Raw genomic sequence first — 21,743 nt, 5'->3', positions numbered from 1 at the left:
TTCTTAGAAAAACTTGTCTCCACCGCTCCTTTTCCTTTGCAATCTCCCGCTGCATGTCATCATCAATTGTTTGATTTTTGCTTAACCTCAACCTTAGATCATTCCATGTGTTCATGTTGTTAAATGCTCAACACTGCTCTCATGTTCTTGGAGTCTTCCACTGAGACGCTTCCAGTCCCTTAATCCATCCATCAGACGCTAGCAAAGACCTGCTCTGGTTTGATTTGAACAACCTGCAGGCAAAACAAAAAACTTTGTCCAACTCTTTAGAGTAAACCAACCACTTTCTGTCCATAACCTCTTTATTAGCTAATTTTCTGGAATAGTAAGCATATGAAAAACGTCTACCTTCGACATCATCAGGGCGGGCAGGGAACTCCAGGCCCAATTCTCTCACCGGCCCCTTTTCAATTAAAATGTCCCTTTTCCGATTATCAAGATTATCCCATGTCCTAGGATCATATATAGATAAAAGAGAATCATCTTGTTCATCACCATTCCGAGCATCAGGTGAAGGCTGCAGATTTTCCTCTCCCGTATTGTCCTCATTAACATCAGCATCAATATCTGCATTTAAATACAACAATATGTTGTTACTTACTTACTCACTTCTACAAAAATCGACGCTAGTTAGTTACTTACTGTCATCCAAGGAATGTTCATTGACTTCAGGATCATCATTTGAATTATGATCATTATCTTGTCCCGGTTCAGATTCTTGCCTTTGATTATCAACACTAGTTACCACCGGAAAGAACCTATTTAAAGAACCTCTTTGTTTTTCAATGAGTTGATTCTCTTTTTTTTTTGTTTTCTTTTCTCAGCACCGGACTTTTGTCTTGGCGGCATTGTAACACCTAAGAGTTTAAAGAATAATCAGATCAGCTGATCTAAGAGGACTAGGGCACTAGGCAAATACGTATGTACGCAGTGTTCAGAACTTCAGAAGTTCAGATTACCTTGACTCCTTGTCTCCTTGAGCAAAGCAGAGCAGGGCGAATGGGCGATTAGGGAGACGGATTCACGGCCTGGGCGATCTCCACTGCAGGATCTTGGGGGTCAGGGCCGGAGGCGCAACCGCGCAGCGACGCAGGCAGGCGGCCGAGGCGAGGCGTCGAAGTCGAACAGACAAGCGAACCAGGAGGCGAGACGTCCTGCGTGCCTGGTCGATCGATACTGTGCCTTTTCCTCTCCCGATCAGGGGCCTTTTCCGCTGGGCCCTTTAGCACAAACCTTTTTTTCAGCCCGTATAAAAGCAGGAGGTATACATACACATATGCGGTGATGCCCCCCCCCCAAACATGGGCCCTTGGGCGTCGCCCATGTTCGCCTAGGGCCAGAGCCGGCCCTGGTTTATTAAGCCTATTTTGTTGGAAGATATGGGCTGTTGAAAGAGGACAATTCTTGCACAGCTGTTCTACAAAATTAAACAACAAAAGTTCCCAAGAATTGTGAACCGCTACTCTACATCCAGAGTGTCGGTGTACAAAAGTAGGGACCTTTTCTGTACTCCTTTACTTGTGCACCAGCAGTCGTAGCCACGCCTGCGGACGGGCTTGGCAGGGTAGAGGAAGGAAAAGAATAAAACTGCCAAGGCAGCACTCAAGCCAGAAGCATGAAGAGCAAAGGCGCAAGGTGGATTCCCTCGGCAAGACCTTTGCCGGGCTACGCAGCCCCGGCAAGAGCCTTGCCGGGGCAACTTGCCCGACACTAGCAAGGCCGCTACCCTTGAGCCTGAGAGTCCCGACACCATCGACAAACATCAAGACTAAGGCTCAGGGGCGCCTGTGTGGTGGCATGCAGATATTTTTGAAGACCAAAGGCCTGCAAATCTAGATGAGAACTAGAAGACGAAGACCCTCGACAAGATCCTTGCCGGGGACGGCCGAAGACCCCCGGCAAGACCCTTGTCGGGGACGCCTACGAGACCCCGGCAAGGGTCTTGCCGGGGGCATCTGCAGGGCCGCAGCCAGGCCCACACCCACCATGGCTCCGCCGCCCCGCGGCCGTTCCGACACCACAATCAGCCCGCCAACTAGGCGAGAGCCTGCGTGGCAGCGTGCATCTTCCAGACCAACTAAGCAAGCACCTGCGTGGTGGCATGCAGATCTTCATGAAGACTCTGTCACCGCACCAGCACAACAGCCAGCTAGCCAGTGTGGCGCTGCATGCCTCGTCAGCTTGGACACGCGTCGAAGCAAGGCGAGGCCGCGACGGACGGGACAAGCCTTGCTGCCGTCCCCGATAAAGCAAGAGGAAACGTAGGCGACACATTAAATGCGTTTGTCCTATGATGTCAGGAGATAAACTTGTACACTGTAGATATTTTCCACCTCCTGTATGCCACTGTGGCGACCCCTTTAACGTATAAAAGGAGGCCCGAGGGTTACTGAGGAAGGATTCAGACTTTTTGGACAGGGCATGCACTGTAGCTAGTTCAAGAACTCAAGAACACCAAATACACACAAAAGCAGGATTAGGGTATTACGCGTCGTTCGCGGCCCGAACCTGGGTAAAAATCCCCGCGTTGCTCTTCTAGACCCACTCTTTGCGCAGCCCGCGCCCCGCCAACCGTAGTAGGGATTCCCTGTGATCCCATAGGTGTCGTTCCTGAGCCCTGACATCTTTGGCGCGCCAGGTAGGGGGCGCAGGCTGTGAAAATCCGGTTTTGAAGCCAACACATCGACTCCCTCATCGGGATGGCTCGAGAGAAGAAGGCGGCGTCGATCAGCCACACTCTGGTGCCATCCGCAGCCGCAATAACCATCCGCGTGGCGATGGAAAAGCTAAGTAACGCAAAACCTTGAGCAATTTCCTTTTATTATATAAGGTTATTCTCCTCGAAAGATCTTGCTCCTTGTATGGAAAACCTGCGCGCAATGGAACCCTTCCGCTATTGGCAACGCCCTTGTTCTGTTTCGAGTCCGCTCAACAGTTCAAGCGGTCGCGCTGAGAACGGCAAGGTGGCTTGCCCGGCAGCAAGCGCCCCCCGGCAGGTTGCTAAGGATCTGTTCCTCAAAGCGCCATAGCACGGGTTTACGCACTGGCAAGCCTATCCGACTAAGCGTAGGGTGCGTACATACAAGAAAAGATCAAACAGGAAGATAGCACACACTATTTCAGAATACTGCAAAGTTATATTACATCAGTAGTTGCTGCGGTTCTAACTTAAGATAAAATTGTCTTGGTCATGAACTCGCAGCGGCGATGAGAAACGGGGTGCCTAGTCCCGGCACTGGCCCTCCACCCTCTTGACTCCGTCGACGTAGCTGATGATGGGCTCGATACGCTCTTCGAGCGCCGTGAGGTCCGCATCCTCCGGCAAGCTCTCCAGCGCGTTGGCGAAGTCGACGCTGGGGTTCCAGAACACCACCTTGGTGAGCACCCTGGTCAGGGCGCCCCGGCAAAGCCTCCGGGCCTTGTTGGCCAGATAAGCTGCTCGATTGGAGCGGAGCTGCTCCAGGGCGTCGAGGATGCGCTCGAAGAACAAGGTCAGCCTGGCGTTGGGGCTTACATTCGTCTCCTGGGAGAACCTGACATCCGGCATGCCCATGACGGCTAGCTGGGTGGTGAGCTTCCCCGCGACGACGACGAGGCGGCCGATCCAGAGGTTTACGCTTTGCACGTAGTCCTCGTGGGCGGTGGCGTCATCGCTCCACAGCTGCCTCTCGTCCTCCAGGGCCTTGTTCAGGGTCTCCTCACGGGCCCAGGCCTCCGAAAGCATCCCCTCCAAGGCTCCAAGACGTCCAGTTTCAGCTTCAGATCATTGATGGAGTCGTTGGCCTCGGAGAGCAGCTTGGCCTTGGCGGAGATGGTGACCTGTGAATTCGCTAGAGTGCGGTTGGCCGTGTCCCTCTCCTCCGTCAACTCCAAGATCTCCTTTTTCAGCCCATCCCGCTCCAGCTCCAGCTTCTCCACCTTGCCGGCGTGGTCCAGGGCTAGAGCATCAAGTGTGTCCTTGTGCTTCTGCTCCAGCTCCTGGGTCCGCTGCGCGACGATCTTCTCGATTTCCTCGTCCTTGCTGCGGAGCGTGGCGGCAAGCGCCTGCTCGCGAGCAACGAGGTCTTCCTCCTGGGTGTCCAGCAGAGCCTGCTGCTGCAACCGGGCAGCTTCGTCCCTGGCGGCCTGTTCCTTCGCCGCCTCCTGGGCCTTCTCGATATCAGCCTGCTTCAGGATGAGCTCTCGCTTGCGCTCATCCAGCTCACCCTGGGCAGTCCTCAGTTCCTCCCGGGCCTCGCCAAACCAGACCTGCGTCTGAGCGACACGCTCCTCCAAATCCGCCTCCGCCTTGTCCACCGCTGCCATCCTGGATTTCACTTTGTCTTGGCGGGCACGGTGGAGCTCCTGGAGCTTCTGTAAGTTGGCGCTCATGGCTCGGAGAAGCTGCTCCTCTTGGGAACCACCACTTCCGGCGCTCAGTTCGTCAAGAACCTGGAGCCCGGCGGTGGCAAGCGCCTCGTCATCAAACACCTCCCCTTCGGCTGGCGCTCTGGTGCTCGCCGTCCCTAGGAGTCGGACGAACAGGTCGTCGCCCACCCTCAGGTACTTGCCCGGGGCGGGAGCTGCGGGGGAGGAAGGTTGGTCGTTGGCCACCTCCTCCCCGGTGGGCTCCTCGGCGGCCTCCTCGGCAGCGGCCTCGCCGGACTCCTCGGCAGGCCCCTTGCCGGGCTCCCCGGCCCCTCGCCGGCCTCCCTGGTAGCAGCCTCGCCGGTCTCCCCGGCAAGCCCCTTGGTGGCCTCCTCGGTGGCAGACTTGGCGGCTTTCCCAGCCGCGATCTTGGCGGCCTTGGCTTCGGCGTCCTTGGCGACCTCCTCGATGACGATGTTGATATATTCCTGGTCCGTCGAGGGAGGGTCTGGAAACTAGAAAGGAGAATGAAACGAGGCCAAAATCAAGGTTCAGAATAAAGAAAAGAAAAAAAACAGGGGCGGGAAGCAGGCCGCTTACCCGTACCAAGCTCAGAAGAAGTGGTTCCCTCACCGCCAACGTTCGTGGCCGGGACGGAGCCGCCAGCACCCAACCCGCCTCCTCTTCCTCCGTGCGCGTGGGCTCGACGGTGGATGTTCTTGCCGGGGACGCCCCTCCGGGCGGCGTGGTCGATGGGGGCGGCGTGTCGGGGGCGGCCCTCAGTGGCTCCTCCTGTTGCCGCTCTCCTCCTGCAAACCCGGCAAGGTCAGCACCAAGGATTCATGCCCCAACGCCCATCGATGAGGAGTGAGTAATGAACTCACGCTGGGGGCTGGAGCGGGGGCTGCGTCGAGGGCTGTTGTCCGGGCTGATCTCCACTAACACCGGCGTGCGCGGAGTGCTCGCCGGGGGCTTGTCGCCCGTCGAAGCCTTGGCCCTCTTCGCCGCCCTCTGGGCCAGCGTCTCCGTGTCGCTGCAAAGATAAGATCATGTCAGCGAAGATGGCATAGGCTGAGGGATAGAAATGATGAAGGGCGAGGTGCTTACTCGTCCTCCTCCTCCTCGGGCCTCCTCTTCCTTTTCGGGCTGAAGGACCCGAGGTCGAAATCGGCCTCCGGGGTGCCGTCCGAAGGAGGAGGAGAAGGGGATGGGGTCCTGCGCCGCTTGGACAAAGAAGAGGCGGCAGCCGCGACTTTCTTCGCTGCCGCAACCCTCGTCTCGCGCGCGGGCTGTGCCTGGGCCTGCCGCCGCCGCGTGGTCCTGCCGGGCCGGACCGGCTCGCCGAAACTCGCCCGCCGCAGGACGCGTTCCCTCCCCGGGGTCGAGGAGTCATCTTCCTCGGCCTCCTCTTCGGCCGACTCCTCGACCGCTTCCTCAGCAAGGGGAACCTTGGCGCGAGCACCACTGGCTCCCCCGGCAGACCCCGTCCACTCGGCAAACTCTTTCTCTTCTTCAGCCTCGTCCTCCATGGTGCCGAGGTCGCCGGCCTCCTAGGCAAGTGCCGCCTCCTCCGCCCTGGCGGTAATGTACGCCAGCCCCTCCTTGGTGGTGTCGCGGATGAGCAGTGGCTCGTCACGGACATACCTCTCCGACAAGTTGTCGAAGAATGCCTACACCCGCTCTGCTTCTGGCTCGCCCCAGGTTGGATCGAGGCCATGTGCGTTGAATTCCGGCATCATGGCGATGATGGCAGTCTGGCAAGAGTTGTTGCTCAACGGGACCACCCCCGCTGGCAGCCCATACAGAGACTTGCCGGCCGGGACGGCCTTGCCGGTCCTCTCGACGCTGCCGACCTCATCAACCCTGGGCTGAAAAAGCCTATGGCAGAGATGGGCATGCTGCAGCACCGTGAAGTTGTGGTTCAAGCCGGGGCGGAGCCTCATGATATCGGCCACGTTCCTATCCCATGTTGGCCTCCCATTATTGTGCAGCGGAGCGATCCGGTGGCGGATGAAGTCGGCCCCGATCATCTCGAGGGTGAGCCCGGCCGAGGTGAGGCGATGGATCCTGGTGGTGGCAACCGTGAACTTCTTGTCGTCGGCATCGAGGGCGCCCCAGTCCTTGCGGCGGACTGACGGCCTCCGACGGACCCGGTAAAACTCCTGCGGATCTGCCTCCTCGATCCAGCACCACCGGCTCCGCCACTCTTCCCACCTCTCCTTCTGAGCGCCCTCCGGGTACGTGCCCCTGCTCTGGGTCCTCGGGATCCAGGTGATGCAGCCATAAATGGCACCCCCTAGCTGGATTCGAGGGGTGAAGTAATGGTGGAAGAGCGTCGTGTTGGGGAGCACTCCGGTGAAGCCCTCGCAAAGATGGGCGAAGAAGGCCATGCACGCCACGGCGTTCGGCGTAAGGTCCAGGAGGTGGAAGCCATAGGTGTGCATGATGTCGTTGAAGAAATCTGAGAAAGGGGGGCAGAGCCCGCAGGAGAAGTAGTCGACGAAGAAAGGATACCGATTTGGACCGGCCTTGGCGCAGGAGGCGGGGATGACGCGCGTGGCGGGATGCTCCGACGTCTCCCTTCCTCACAGGGGCCTGAACTTCTCCTTGAGGGTGAGCGCGTCGACCATCGAAGTGAAGACGGTGTACTGCGTCCGCAGTTCCGCCAACTTACTCTCCGGCGCCTCCTTCTCCCCGGCGTCCTTGGCCGCTCCCTTGCCCTTGCTTGTCTTGGGTGCCATGGTGGCTGAGAGGGGATGAGGGATCGAGGGCAATGGGGGCGCGGCGGCGGCGAGCAGAGGCGAAAGCTTCGATGCACGCTTGAGGAAGAAGAGGGGAACAATGGTTCCGAGATTGGAAAAGGCACAGAGGGTAAATGAACAGCGCCCCTGTGGTTTTCCCTTTTATAGGGAAGACACGGGCCGCCTCTTTACTATTTACCACGATGTGACGCAAGCGTGCTGCAACCGCCCCACACACGACCCCCACGTCACGCATTCAATGCGGGTCGTGGGGAAGCACAACTAGCAAGAGAGTTACCACAGTTAAAACTCTTCCACGCATGCCCGCGCACCGTTCTGGGCCTGGCCCAACAACGCCTTGCGCTTGTGTGTGGCCCAGGCTCGGGGCCTCCTGTCGGTGTACAAAAATAGGAGCCTTTTCTGTACCCCTTTATTTGTGCACGGGCAGTCGTAGCCACGCCTGTGGCTGGGCTTGGCAGGGCAGAGGAAGGAAAAGAATAAAACTGCCAAGGCAGCACTCAAGCCAGAAGCATGAAGAGCAAAGGGGCAAGGTGGATTCCCCCGGCAAGACCCTTGCCGGGGCGGCCTACGCAGCCCCGTCAAGAGCCTTGCCGGGGCGACTTGCCCGACACCAGCAAGGCCGCCACCCTTGAGCCTGAGAGTCCTGACTCCATCGACAAACATCAAGACCAAGGCTCAGGGGCGCCTGCGTGGTGGCATGCAAATCTTCGTGAAGACTCTGTCACCGCACCAGCACAACAGCCAGCCAGCCAGCGTGGCCTGCATGTGCCTCGTCAGCTTGGACGCGCGTCGAGCAAGGCGAGGCGCGACGGACGAACAAGCCTTGCTGCCGTCCCCGATAAAGCAAGAGGACACGTAGGCGGCGCATTAAATGCGTTTGTCCTATGATGTCAGGAGATAAACTTGTACACTGTAGATACTTTCCACCTCCTGTCTGCCACTGTGGCGACCCCTTTGACGTAGAAAAGGAGGCCCGAGGCGTACGGAGGAAGGATTCGGACTTTTTTGTCTGGGCATGCACTGCAGCTAGTTCAAGAACTCAAGAACACCAAATACACACAAAGCAGGACTAGGGTATTACGCGTCGTTCGCGACCCGAACCTGGGTAAAATTCCCGCGTTGATCTTCTAGACCCGCTCTTTGCACAGCCCCGCGCCCCGCCAACCGTAGTAGGGATTCCCTGTGATTCCATAGATGTCGTTCCTGAGCCCCGACACAGAGTTCATCATTTTTGTACAAACACCGCTGCAAAAGCAATCACATTACCATTGATAATTCTAACAACAGTACTTTGGGATAAGAAAATACACAAATAAAGAACAAGAAGCTGCTTCAAATAGCTGCAACCGAGACGACGAAAGAAAAGGGACGACAAGCGAGGAGAAGAGGCACAAAAGAAAATCAAATGCAACAAACTCCAGAAAGAGGGGCAAAATAGCATTGGCATCAAAGTTAAGAAATGACTTCGCACGATCAGCAGGATCACACATAGAAACAGGCATAGACAAAAATCAATGCAAAATCTACGAAGATCTGCGATTACGACAAAGCAAAAGGACGGTGAGCGACAAGAAAAGACATACCATAGGCAAGAACCAAAACAAATCCAAACCTCTGTTGGTACGAAGAGCTAATGGCATGCTGACCACAGCTGATGAACAAAAGCAGAGGGAGAACCAGCAGTAGTAACACCGAGAAAGCTCAAAGAACCCTGCCTGTAACGCGAAGAGAGCGCAGTGTGTGTGTGCGCGCGCGCGTGCGTGTGGTGGTTTGGGGGGAGGGGGGCGACGAGAGAGAATAGGGGGGACGACGAGAGAGAATAGGAACAACATCCCCATCTTCTAGAAGCAACCCCACACTGCAGCAACTTGTGAACCTCGCACCGAACCACCCCGCGCATCGAAGACGTATCTCAGACAAAATTAACGGATTAGGAACGAAAAAAATCACCGACACGCAGGACTAGAACAAAATCACCAATGTAAAATGAACAAGCAGATGGGGCCCATATAACCACCGACACACCGAACACCATCCTGCACAACAATCCTCTCACGCCCAACCAACACTACACAGGGCGCCTTATAGCGGTGTGGTACATCTGGTGGCAACGCCGGCAGATGGTTAAGGAGTTTCAGTCCAAACAGTGAAGAAAACGGCAGTATCTATTCGAGTTCTAGGTACAAATTTCATAAAGTAAACGACTTCTTAGCTACCGGTTCAGAAGCGTGATCATATGTGGGCAAAACCTAGTCACGGTTTGGTCAAGATAAATGTCGATGCAACTTAAGATACTCTATCAGACGCATGTGGCACTGTTGTCCGTGATGACCATGCATGTTGACTTTGTTGCGGCGTCAAACTGGTTTCTACCACACATTTGCGATGCTGAATCAGCAGAGCTTCAGGCCATCAGGAAAGGATTATATCTCGCAGCAAACATTGGTCGCAATAGTGTTGAAACCGAGTCTGATTGCATGCTCGCGGTGGAAGCGATGCAATCAATGGATGACTATCTTGGAGCTGATGTGGCTGTGGTTCTAGAGCGTAAGCAGATGGCTATGGATTTCACAAAAAATTGCTATAAACATTTTTCCTAGAAGCAAATCAAATTGCTGATAGTTTAGCTAGTTATTTATTCGATAGTGATCATCTGGATTGTGGGAGAATTCTACCCCAAATTTTATTTCTGTTCTTCTTGTAAATAATATGACCATACTATGAGAAATGAAGTCTTTTACCCGTAAAAAACATTGCACGAGACGCACCAGGTCGAATATTGCCGACCAATGACACCCAAGTACCCACCGTTGGCGATTTGTAACTCAGGATAATCCGGGACGCGGCCAATCGTATACAAGGAGAACCCCGAGCATCCGCCTCCAAACAACCCTCTTACCTCTCGGATCAACAACGATCCTCCCACACGCCAACCAAGACCGCACGGGACGACACCGGGTCCAACATTGCCTACCAATGACAAAGCAGCACAACACACACCGGGTACCCACCAGTAGCGATTAGCGACTTGAGAGCAAGCATAATAGAGCTGAGTCAGCGGGCTATAAGGAATAAACTAGTATATTTCTGCTTAGTTGGAGGAAAGAAAAAAGGAGAGAGAAGGTAAGCGGGTTCTTCGTGAAGAGCCAGCTCTATCACGTGCTTCTAGACACTTTGTGAGAATGAAAGGTGTGCCACATAATAAAAAATAATACTCTTTTGATCTACTATTGTACATGTTGGCTATAAGATGGGCTGTAGATGACATGGCACTGGCTTATAGCCATCAGCTGGCTATACTATTAACCATGCTCTGAGGCAAACCGGGATGAGGCCACCCGTATATAACGTGAACCCCGAGAATACACCTCCCAACAACCATCTTAAACCTCCCCCCCAATCGGCGATTCACAGTAGCACTCGGGAAGGGAACCCGAACACCTGGACACGAGGTAGGCCGATCAAATAAACATGGTATGCCCATGTGCACGCTGTTGAGTATGTATTTTGTACTGCACGTATATTGGAGCTGTGGCCCACCTCCTTGTCTTGTATAGTTGAGGTAGAGGCCTTCCCTTGTATTATATATGCGTGCACCAGCATCCCAATCAATTATCGTATTGCAAATCATCTGTCTACATGGTATCATCCTTTTCGGTTTAACCCTAGGGTAGCCGCCGCCGCCGCCGCGCCTCTCCGCGCTGCCACCGCCGCCGCCGCGCCCCACCTCCCCTCGCTTCCGCCTCCCGCACGCCTCGGCTTCGCCGACACGACCGGTGTGCTGGTCCGGCTATCTGCTCATGCGGTCCTGTGCTGGGCTGCTGGCTTGTGCGCGTCGCCACTCACGCGTCCCACAGGCTTGGTGCTGATCCGAAACTCCCGCTGGCCTATCGATGCATCCTGCGTGGCCGCGTTCCATGGATACTGCATGCATGTTGGTCAGTCGTGCAATTCCTCGCTAGCTGGTCCTCTATGTTGTATCCCATGCGGACTAAGATTGCACGTCCGGTCGTCTAGCCAGCCGGCCATGCCCCACGCCTAGCTAGCTGCCTCGCGCTTTCCCATCGCGCGCCACCGCTTCTGCCGAGTCACGCGCGCGCCGCTGCTTCTGCCAGCCGTGTTGATCGATCGCTAGCTAGCTGCCCCGGTCTGCCGTTTTCCATCGCGCGCCGCCGTCGCGCAGCGCCTTCTCGCGCGCGCCACCGCCGCGCCGCGCCTCCCCGCGCGCGCCGCGGCCGCCGCCTCCTTCCTCTTCCCGCCGCTTCTGACGCCTTCCATGGACTCTCGGGGCTACTTCACCATCTGCGGTGGAACCGCTCTACCGGCCGCGCCGATCCAGTCGCGTCCTCCCGCACCCGCCGGGTGTTACCCGTTGTCGCCACCAGCACCTCCCCCGCAGCACCCGCAAGGGGGAGGGGGCCGACGCAACCGGCGTGGCGGCGGTCGCCGCCGCCTGCAGCAGCAGCGGGCCCAGGACGCCGGGGGGGCACCGCACTATCAGCAGGCTCTCCCCCCTGGCCACCAGTCGTTCATCAGCGCGCCCTTCCAGCTGACTGGCGCCGGCTACGGCGCCCTCCTTGCGCCGCCGCCCCTCGATGGTTATGGCCCGCCCGTCCCGGCGCCGCCCTACGGGGGCCTTCCGCCGCCGCCGGTACCTGTGCCATGGGACCCCACCCTCCTCGCTGCCCAGCACTCCGCGCCGTCGCTGAGTAGCTCTGTTGGTGGAGGCGACTGGTACATGGACCCAGGTGCTACTACGCACATGGCAGCTCATCCTGGTAACCTAACCTCCTCCACTCCCTTCACACACCCACTCGTATCACTGTCGGCAACGGCTCCTCCTTACCTATTACTCATATCGGTAGCACTAGCTTTCCCTCCACTTCCACACCCATCACTATGTCCAATATTCTTGTTTCACCCGATTTAGTCACGAACCTAGTTTCCGTTCGTCGTCTTACTCGTGAGAACCCACTTACTGTTGAATTTGATGGTGTTGGCTTTTCTGTGAAAGACGCCCATACCCGGATGGTCCTTCACCGATGTGACAGCCCCGATGAGCTCTACCCCGTGCACGCCGGCGCCTCCACCTCCACACCCGTCGCCCTTGCCGCCGGCGTTGACCTTTGGCACGCTCGCTTGGGTCACCCCAACCACACCGTCTTACGTCAAATTCTTAGGAGTTTCTCTTTCTCATGTGATAAGCTCGACGAGCACTCTTGTGAGGCTTGTCGCTTAGGCAAGCACGTTCGTGTTCCCTTTAGTGCGTCTTCTTCGGTTTCCACTTTTCCGTTTCAATTACTTCATAGTGATGTTCGGACATCTCCCATTGCGAGTAACACAGGTTATCTTTACTACTTGGTGATTTTAGATGATTACTCACACTATGTGTGGACTTTTCCCCTTCGTCGTAAATCCGATGCTTTAGCCACACTCACCGCCTTTTAGTCCTATGTCACCACCCAGTTCGGTCGCCCCATACTCGCACTCCAAACTGATAACGGAAAAGAGTTAGACAACGTCGCTCTTCGCACACTTCTCGCCTCTCATGGCACCACCTTCCGTCTGACTTGCCCCTACACTTCCCAACAGAACGGCCGCGCCGAGCGCATTCTCCGCACTCTTAATGACTGCGTTCACACGTTACTCTTTCACTCTAACGTGCCCGCTCGGTTTTGGCCCGATGCCCTCGCTACCGCCACTCTTTTAGTTAACATTCACCGTGTCGCCCTTGGTGGAACTACGCCCCTCACCACCTTCTCTTCAGCACACCACCGTCCTATGATGGTCTCCGCATCTTCGGGTGTCTCTGTTATCCTAGCACCGCGTCCACCACGCCACACAAGCCCGCACCACGATCCGTCCCCTGCGTCTTCCTTGGCTACCGTCCTAACACCAAAGGTTACCAGTGCTGTCACTCATCATGTGTACACCTCGAGGCATGTGTACTTTGTCGAGACGGTGTTCCCTTTTTTTCAGGTTCCTCCGGCTTCAGCCCCTTCGGCGCCGGCCCCGCGTCCCCTTCATGGAGCGATGCGCGGCGGCCGCCCCCGGCGGCCCCCCGGCACGGCGCCTTCTGCCGCCACCACCAGGCTTCGTGACTCCCTTCCCTGAGGTCGAGTCCGAGCGGGCCCCCGGGTCCCCGTCTCCCTCATACGAGGTTGAGCCCGGCACCCCGCCTGCCACCCCTGCGACGGGCTCGACGTCAACCTCGCCCGTCACCTCTTCCGCCGCCGCCGCTGCCCGCGGCCCCCGCCGCCGCACCGGGTGCCCCCGCTGTCGCGACCCCTGCCGCTGCACTGGGTGCCCCCGCCGCCCCGGCCCCTGCAGCTGCGACACCCGCCCCGGATGCCCGCCCCGCCCCGGCCCCTGCCGCCGCGGTACCCGCCGGCCCTGCTGCCCCGTCACTTGGCGTGACTACCCGTGCCCGAGCAGGAGTGCTTCGGCTCAGCACGCGCTACTCCGCCGACGAGTATCTGTGCGCCGCCTCGACGTCGACGCCATCACCCGCCCCCACCTTCGCTCGTGCTGCCCTTCGGGATCCCCACTGGCTAGCTGCGATGCAGGAGGACTTCGATGCCTTACAGCGCAACCGCACGTGGCAGCTTGTTCCGCGACCCCCTCGTGCCAACATCATCTCTTCCAAGTGGGTGTTTCGCCACAAGACTCGCCCGGACGGTTCTCTCGAGCGCTACAAGGCTTGGTGCGTGGTTCGTGGTTTTCGGCAGCGCGCGAGCGTGGACTTCACCGACACCTTCGCCCCGGTTGTCAAACCGGGCACGATTCGCGTCGTTCTTCAGCTGGCGGTCTCGCGCGCCTGGCCTGTGCACCAGTTGGATGTCTCCAACGCCTTCTTGCATGGCCATCTCGCTGAGCAGGTGTTCTGTGAGCAGCCCACTGGTTTCGTCGACGCCGAGCACCCTGACTTCGTGTGCTTGCTCTCCCGTTCTCTTTACGGGTTGAAGCAGGCGCCTCGGGCTTGGTACCAGCGTATCGCAGCCTTCCCACAGTCTCTCGGATTTTGGTCCACTCGCTCCGATGCTTCACTCTTCGTGTATCATCAGGAAGTTGACACTGCATATTTGCTGCTCTACGTCGACGACATCATCCTCACGGCGTCTGCCCCTGACCTCTTTCAGCGGCTGACTGCTCGTCTTCGTGATGAGTTCGCCCTCAAGGACTTGGGGCCCCTGCACTACTTCCTCGGCATCGAGGTAGTCCGACGGACTTATGGCTTCTTTCTGCATCAGCAGAAGTATGCCCACGAGCTCCTGGAGCGTGCCGGTATGCTTAACTGCAAGCCGGCACCCACCCCCGTCGACACGAAGGCGAAGGTCTCTGCTCTCGACGGGTCTCTTGCGTCCGATGGAGCATTTTATCGCTCTATTGTCGGTGCTTTACAGTACCTGACGCTGACTCGCCCCGACCCGCAGTACGCTGTCCAGCAGGTGTGCCTTCATATGCACGCCCCGTGTGACTCTCACTGGACTCTGGTGAAGCGTATTCTCCGTTACATACGCGACACCATGTCTTTGGGACTCACCCTGACGGCCTCCGCCTCCACCAACCTCGTGGCCTACTCGGATGCCGACTGGGCTGGCTGCCCCGACACGTGACGCTCTACGTCAGGCTACTGCGTCTACCTTGGCCCCTCGTTGATCTCTTGGTCATCGAAGCGGCAGCCCACGGTCTCCCGCTCCAGCGCCGAGGCAGAGTATCACGCCGTGGCTAATGCCGTGGCTGAGTGCTCTTGGATACGTCAGCTGCTCCAGGAGTTGCTTTGTGATGTTCACAAGACCACTCTTGTCTACTGCGATAACCTCAGCGCGGTCTACCTCTCCGCCAACCCGGTGCACCACCGACGGACGAAGCATATTGAACTCGATATTCACTTCGTGCGCGAGCAGGTTGCCCTTGGCCATGTTCGGGTTCTCCATGTGCCGACGACGCAACAGTTTGGTGATGTGATGACTAAGGGACGATTGCCTACTCCCGTCTTCGAGGAGTTTCGGTCTAGTCTCTGTGTCTCCGGCGACGCTTCGACTGCGCACGGGGGGGGGGGGGGGGGGGAGGGGGGGTGTTGAGTATGTATTTGTACTGCACGTATATTGGAGTTGTGGCCCACCTCCTCGTCTTGTATAGTTGAGGTAGAGGTCTTTCCTTGTATTATATATGCGTGCACCAGCACCCCAATCAATTATCGTATTGCAAATCATCTGTCTACACACGCGAAGCAAACAACTGAACAGCAAATGAACGATGCCAACACAAGGGCCCAACACACATCCCGTGACCGCCTGTACGGGGCGTACCCAACAAATGCGGAACAAACAGTCCGCACACAAGTAGAGGGCAAAGGCCTCCAAATGAGCACCCCTTGGGCCATGCATCATGGACCCCATGAGGCCACTGGCTTGATGAGTAACGCCTGGGGCCGATCGAACAGGCGGGGATGGTGCCAAACAGGCAGCGGCACAAAGCGCGCACGGATCGGATAGCGCGGAGGGCGTGAATGCCCTCAGGAGACAAATACTCCAGCATCCTTTAATATATCCAAATACTTTCCTAGAAAAACCTTATGAGAATTATAAATTTTAAGTTGTTAATTTTATAATAGAGAGCCAAATATTACAAATCCATCATGAGCTATAAGAAAAAAAAACCATTGGAAAAATCTCTGAAAAGACAAAACATCCTACCAGTCAGTAGAGAGGTCGTCTTGCCTAAGCTAATGCTAATGAATTACCATATGCCTCTAGAGGAGTGATGATGATGACACAGGTGTGCTGTCATGACGAGGCCCTCTTTATGGCGGTATGTGTGGGGTAATTTTTGTGTACTACTCAATGGTTGTGATGGTTTTTACCCGGTTCTTCATAATTAACCGAGCAATCTAGTTTTCACTCGGTTTTCCCTAATCATCTGAGCAACTTTTTTTTCTTAGTGAACGCAGGAATCCTGCCATTTAAAAAAAATCATGTGCTGAGGCATCACTACTGCAGTTTGTTTTTAGAATAATCCTTAGAGCTTTAATGCCTAACAGAGGATACACAACTGATCTAGAGAAACCAAAAGCCATACATGTCGCCCTTCACAAAGAGAGGTACGCAATTTTTAAAGGGAATCATTTGTGTGGGGCGTGCCGGCCGAACTTTGTGCCAGACGCGTCCACGCCCGCACGCTGCAGCGACTCAGCGACACATGTGGCATGGGGTTCCCACATACATTATCTTTTTTTTATAACCATCCTCTAGGCATTTTATTCAATTATGTGACGGTTTACATCAGATTGCACTAAGGCAATCAGAGAATCAGGGAATACATCAAAAAGAATAACATCCGAGGCACTCTTGAGGCCCTCCTGAGCAAACCAATGAGCAGCCTTGTTGGCCCCTCTTCTCACGTAGCTGATGCATAGCCCCTGAAAGTTTTGGAGATATGATTTGATTTCGCTGATTACTGGGCTCCCCATCGACCGGCACTTCGTCGCCATCCATTCCTCCGTGACAGTTTGGCAATCCGTTTCGACGGCAACCCGCGTCCAGCCCTTCTCCATAGCTAGACGCACAGCTTCTCGCACCCCTAGGAGTTCAGCAACATACAGGTCAGTCACCCCCCTTACCTTACGACTTCTGGCGAGCACGAGTCCGCCCTGATCTCTTGCCACAAGTCCAATGGCTGAAGTTCCCCCATTCACATCAATCGCAGCATCTGTGTTAATCTTTACACAGCCGGGCTCTGGTGGTATCCAGTCCACATTGTTCCTCTGCTGAACTTCAGACGGAGTGGCCGGAATATACAAAGCATGAACGAGTTCTTGCACTAGAACCACCGACCGACCAGGCTGGTACTTAACCTCCTCATGGGTGTACTTGTTCCTGCTCGACCATTATCTCTTTCCCCCAATCTCACACAGGTGTCTCCGAAGGGCGCGAGGTGGAGCTCGCCGCCGTCGGCTTCCATCCCGCGCGCCAGCTCCTCAAAGGCCTCGGCCGACACGGCCGTGAGCGGCTGCCACCGCCGCGTCGCACATCTGCTCGGACTGCGCCGGTGATCCTAGTAGTTGTGGAATGGCCATGGCGGTGCCTTCCATGCCGGTTGCTGCGACGACTGTTGTTGGGGAGTGCACGCGATGCTGCGGTCCTGCCACCAATGGCCGCTGCTGCCAGGGGCGCCATATCCCGGCGAATCTGCAGGCGCCGACGTGCTACATGGAATGCTTCAACCGGGTACGGTGAAGCTGTTAACTGCACTCGACGAAGCTGCAACTAGTGGCGTAAATTGTTACACGGGCCATTTTATTTTTGCAGGGACAAGAGAAAGCAGGTGTTATAACCGGTGCACATCGGAGCTACAATCATCAACACCAAATGCTACGACTGGTGGCATTTTTTTCTTGAAACAGAGAAAGGAAGGGCTTCGATGAACTTGCGTAAGAGCTGCAACCAGTACTGAAAAATGCTATGTCTGGCAACCTAAAAAGCTAGAACTAGTTTTGGAAAAAGCTTCAGCTGGATACAGGGTAGTTGGAGGTCGGCCACTACGCAGCCGCAAAAAGCTGCAACAGGCAGTGAGAAAGGTACAACCGGCTCAAATAAAAGTTTCAAATGGATACGATGTAGCTGGAGATTGGCAACTGCGCAACCACAAAAAGCTGCAACCGGCGTGGAGAAAAACTACAACCCGCTTCTAAAAAAACTTCAAACAGATAACGGCTAGCTAACAATGGCGAGCGGCGAAGACGGAGCTGCACGGCGATGCTGCGACAGACATGTAGCGAGCTATGATGGCGATGTTGGAACCCTCACCCGGTGGTGCTGCAACCAGGGGCAAGAGACACGTCGAGATGCAAAGGTATGCGGCGCTAGGGACAGCTTTCTTTCGACCGTCCCGGCGGAGCTGCATCTGGCGAGCGACCCCTGTGAGTTGCAATGGTGAGGGCTCCGGCGAGCCGCGACGGGGTGGCCAAGGGCGAGCACGAGGCTGACCTGCGGATCCCATCCTCTTTTTGTTCTCGTGCGCATCCAGAAGGAGGAAGACGACCTGGGTCACGGCAATCTCGCCCGTTGATGCATGCAAATCCGGCGCTTGGCAGCCGACAGGCCCAAATATGGGTCGGTGTGCCGGCGCCTATCAGCCCCATATTTTTAAAACGCCTAATAGAGGAATACGGGTCCTCGTTGTATTGATGAAATTCAGTTCGACAGCGTTGCAACCAAAATTCAGATTCTGTCACTGTCTTCATGAATCGCTCAATTGCCCAGTGTTACAACCGCTTTGACAAACTCATCACGCTGTAGTTCCTCACCCAAGCCACGCCCTTGCCATCAGCGTTGTATCAGAAATCAAAGCTTCCAAAAGTTCGAGTCCGGATAATTCTCACTTCCACCTTGCATATCTCGAACTTGGGGCATCGCCGCAATGCTCCTGTTGCATCTACACAAAATGACGCAGATTCTACTAAAACAAAGTGACACAAGATGCATCTTCAATACATCATATAGTTGCAGTAGTTAGAAAAGAGAGGAAACAGATGATAATTCTCAGTTTAAGATACTGAGCTATCTTACAGTTATAGAGCTGTAAAGCATAAAGAGCAGTAAGGGGAACATTTTACTCCCGCTGAAAACTAGCAGTGCATCGTCACAATGAAAGAACCCAAAATAGGAATTGAAACCATAGGCTTAAATCAGCTTCAGGCAATTGACTCACGAAATGAGTAGAGTGCATTAATTCAATAGTCAAACATCATAGAAACCACACAAGATATAACTGAGCTCCTTGTATATAGCTAGTACAATACACGGGCAAATGAACACGAGATGATCAGTTGAAGCAACCAAGCAAAGTCCTGAGACTTTGTCAATGCGCACCACGAATCCCCTGAACTAAGGATGATCCTGCCAATGCACACCACGAATCCACAGACCTAAGGATGAGAATCATGTCGAGGGACAATCTTGGCAAAAGAGCATGCAAGATGATCAATTGAAGCAACCAAGCATTAACCCTGCGGAGGAGACAAATTGAAACAAGTTCCGATCAGTACCGCAACAAGCTGCGGAGGAGTTATATGTATAGGAATGTAGTCAAATACTCCTCTGTAGCAAAATATAAGACATTTTTTGAACTGCAAAAGCGTCTTATATTTTGGTATAGATGCAATATAACACAATATGTTGAGAGCAGAAAGAAACCAAAAGGTCAATGCAAAATTCAGATGAGACAACTAACTTCAGGTGCGCATTCTGATGTCACCAATGCAAAATTATATATATACATATTTTGCGGTTGCAAAACATATAATGTTGTTATTGGCAAAAAATACGGAATAAATGCTGACACAGCAGAAATAAATAGCAAAGTACTTGCTGAAGAGACTTTGTACCAAACCCCAAGGCCAATGAATTCAGACGGGACAACTTCAGCTAACCAAGAAAATCTAATAGAAACACAAAACAGTAGGGCAAGGTCAATGGAGAAGATTGTGAAATGCAAAAGAGCAATTTAGGTAAGGAAGCCTGTGTAAAAATATTGAATTGTCCTTATCAGCCAAACCACCATTCAGTTTCTACAAAAATATTAAAGTTTAATTAGCTAATAAATCGGACATGCACAACAAAACTCTAAAAGTGGCATGTCAACGCCACATTTTCGACGAATCTTACACAATGATTAACAGTTATATCTCTGTTTTATCTAGGAGGATGCTAATAATGCATGCCAAACATATACTTACCAGAGTTGCCATAAACATCACATTCCACGGAAGAACATGCCTCGAAGATGTTGTATATCTTTGTGCATCCATCATTACTTGCCGAGGTCTCCTGTGACAGCTTCACAATCATTCTTTTTAGCATCGGTGCACATCCGAGTATCAGTTTCAGTAAATCAAACTCATGATCCTCTCCTTCGAAGCCATTGAACTCCACTTCTTCGAGAGCAGCCAAGCAGATAATTTGGGGTTTCCAGTTCGGAAACTCACAAGGACAAAGTGGTGAGCATCCTCCTTTCATCTAAAACCAAAAATATTGAATAACCACACAATGCATTATTGGGGTATATAATCAGTTCGGGTATATAATCAGAGGAGAGAAATACCGCTGATTTCCGTAGGATGACCTTAAGACTCTGTGTACCACAACCAACCCGATCCATCCCAAGGAGATGAAACACAAACCCTGCAAAAGCATGCCCCTTTGCTGTGAGATGCAGCTCTAAAACAGAGAAGGCCGCAACCATATGCTTCTCTATCTCCTGCGCGAAGTTGCCCGCCTCGGCGTGCAAAAAAGACGTGTCCTGAGAAAACAATTTGCAACGGTATATATCATCAACAAAATCAATTTACTCAGAGCTTGCAGCAGATTGAGCAGTAGCGGGGACGCACCGCGTAGGCATGAATTTGCAGCGAGGATAGCTGTCCTTGTCTCTCTGCCGTCTGTAGCTGCAGCTTGTTGATGCCCCAAAGACCAAACACAATATACGACCCCGAGTAGCAGCAGTGCCACGAAACCTTTTCCACCAATGGAGCCAAGACAGAGATGCTGATCAGCTTCTTTGTGCTAAATGACAGGGTCAATTCCTTGAGCGCTGGCGCAACGACGTCGACATGCTGTGTCAAGCTGAGCTCGCGGTACACAACAAGCTCCTGCAGCGACGGGGAGTTGACCCTAATGTCGCACTTATGGTTAGGAAACAAAGCCCTGCAGAGGCGGAGCTTGCGCAAGCGCGGGCAGCAGGAGAGCCAGGCGTCTAGGTCGGTAATGCAGTACGTCAGGGACAGCGCCTCCAGTGCGGGGAAATTGGCACCGGCCGGCACGCGTAGGGAGAAGGGGGAGGGAAAGTCCAGCGCGATGGAGGTGGCACCGTCAAAGCGAGGCAGGTCGATGGGGAGGCGGTGACGGCCGATTAAGTAGGAGGGAAGGCGGAAGACGAGCTTCTCCGGCGCGAGCCGCGCGACGGCGCGGAGCAGCGACTTGACGACGGCGCTGCCCGCCCTGTCCTGGTTCTGGTTGGGTTTGGGGAACGCGGATTCTCCCCTGAGCCGCTGCTTCGGGGGAACGCGGATCTCGATGAGGGAAACCGCTGGCGGGGGAGTAGGGATGCGGACGAGCGCCGCCTCCAGCGAGGGAAAGGGCACGTCGCGGAAGACGATCTGGCGGAGGCGGGCCCAGAGGCCGCTCCACCGGCGGGAGAGGACGCCGGTCCGGGCGGCGGCGCCGGCGCAGGGGAGGCGGGCGAGGACGTCGAGGAGCAGGTCGTCGGGGAGGGCGCTGATGCGGTCCGCTCCGTCGCATGGGCCATCCGGCTCCTGGGTGGAACTCTGGCGAGGCACTGAGCTCGCCTCCATCGACGCCCGGATCTCACCTTGCTCCGACGGCAGTGACGCGGAAACCCTAGAATTATGGTAACAGGTGGGGACTGATGCATTGCAAACCGGCAGTACTGACTACTCTGAGCAAGTACTCCATATAGAACTTAAAAAAAGGCAAGTACTGCATCAAGCCCAGCCCAGCGTTGATGTGTGCTGGCATCTAATTATCATTACCTTTCGCTCAAAAACAATTATCATTACCTTGTCTAAAAAAATCTAATTATCATTACCCCTAAAAAATATCTGATTTTAAAAAG

The 21,743-nt window shown here is 54.8% G+C and overlaps 1 protein-coding gene across 1 annotated transcript; it reads right to left on the bottom strand.

The window, feature by feature from the left end:
- Positions 1–18,775: 18,775 nt before the first annotated feature.
- On the bottom strand, positions 18,776–21,524 carry LOC109735355 (uncharacterized). Its single transcript, XM_045231906.2, has 4 exons — positions 20,500–21,524; positions 20,214–20,411; positions 19,849–20,128; positions 18,776–19,119 (listed from the first exon to the last, which is right to left on the bottom strand). The coding sequence occupies exons 1-4, from the start codon at positions 21,460–21,462 to the stop codon at positions 19,094–19,096; spliced, it is 1,467 nt and encodes a 488-aa protein (XP_045087841.1). The 5' UTR covers positions 21,463–21,524; the 3' UTR covers positions 18,776–19,093.
- Positions 21,525–21,743: the final 219 nt, after the last annotated feature.

Source organism: Aegilops tauschii, chromosome 7 (assembly GCF_002575655.3).
Source record: "Aegilops tauschii subsp. strangulata cultivar AL8/78 chromosome 7, Aet v6.0, whole genome shotgun sequence".
Lineage (NCBI taxonomy): Eukaryota > Viridiplantae > Streptophyta > Magnoliopsida > Poales > Poaceae > Aegilops > Aegilops tauschii.
Note: the sequence above shows the minus strand (reverse complement) of the source record. Positions and strands in the feature narration are given on the sequence as shown.

Coding starts and splice junctions, on each gene's coding strand:
- LOC109735355 (XM_045231906.2), bottom strand. CDS start 21,462: ATGGAGGCGAGCTCAGTGCCTCGCCAGAGTTCCACCCAGGAGCCGGAT. Junction 20,412..20,499: donor TGCAAATTCATGCCTACGCG/GTGCGTCCCCGC, acceptor TTGTTTTCTCAG/GACACGTCTTTTTTGCACGC. Junction 19,120..19,848: donor TGATGTTTATGGCAACTCTG/GTAAGTATATGT, acceptor TCTCCTCCGCAG/GGTTAATGCTTGGTTGCTTC.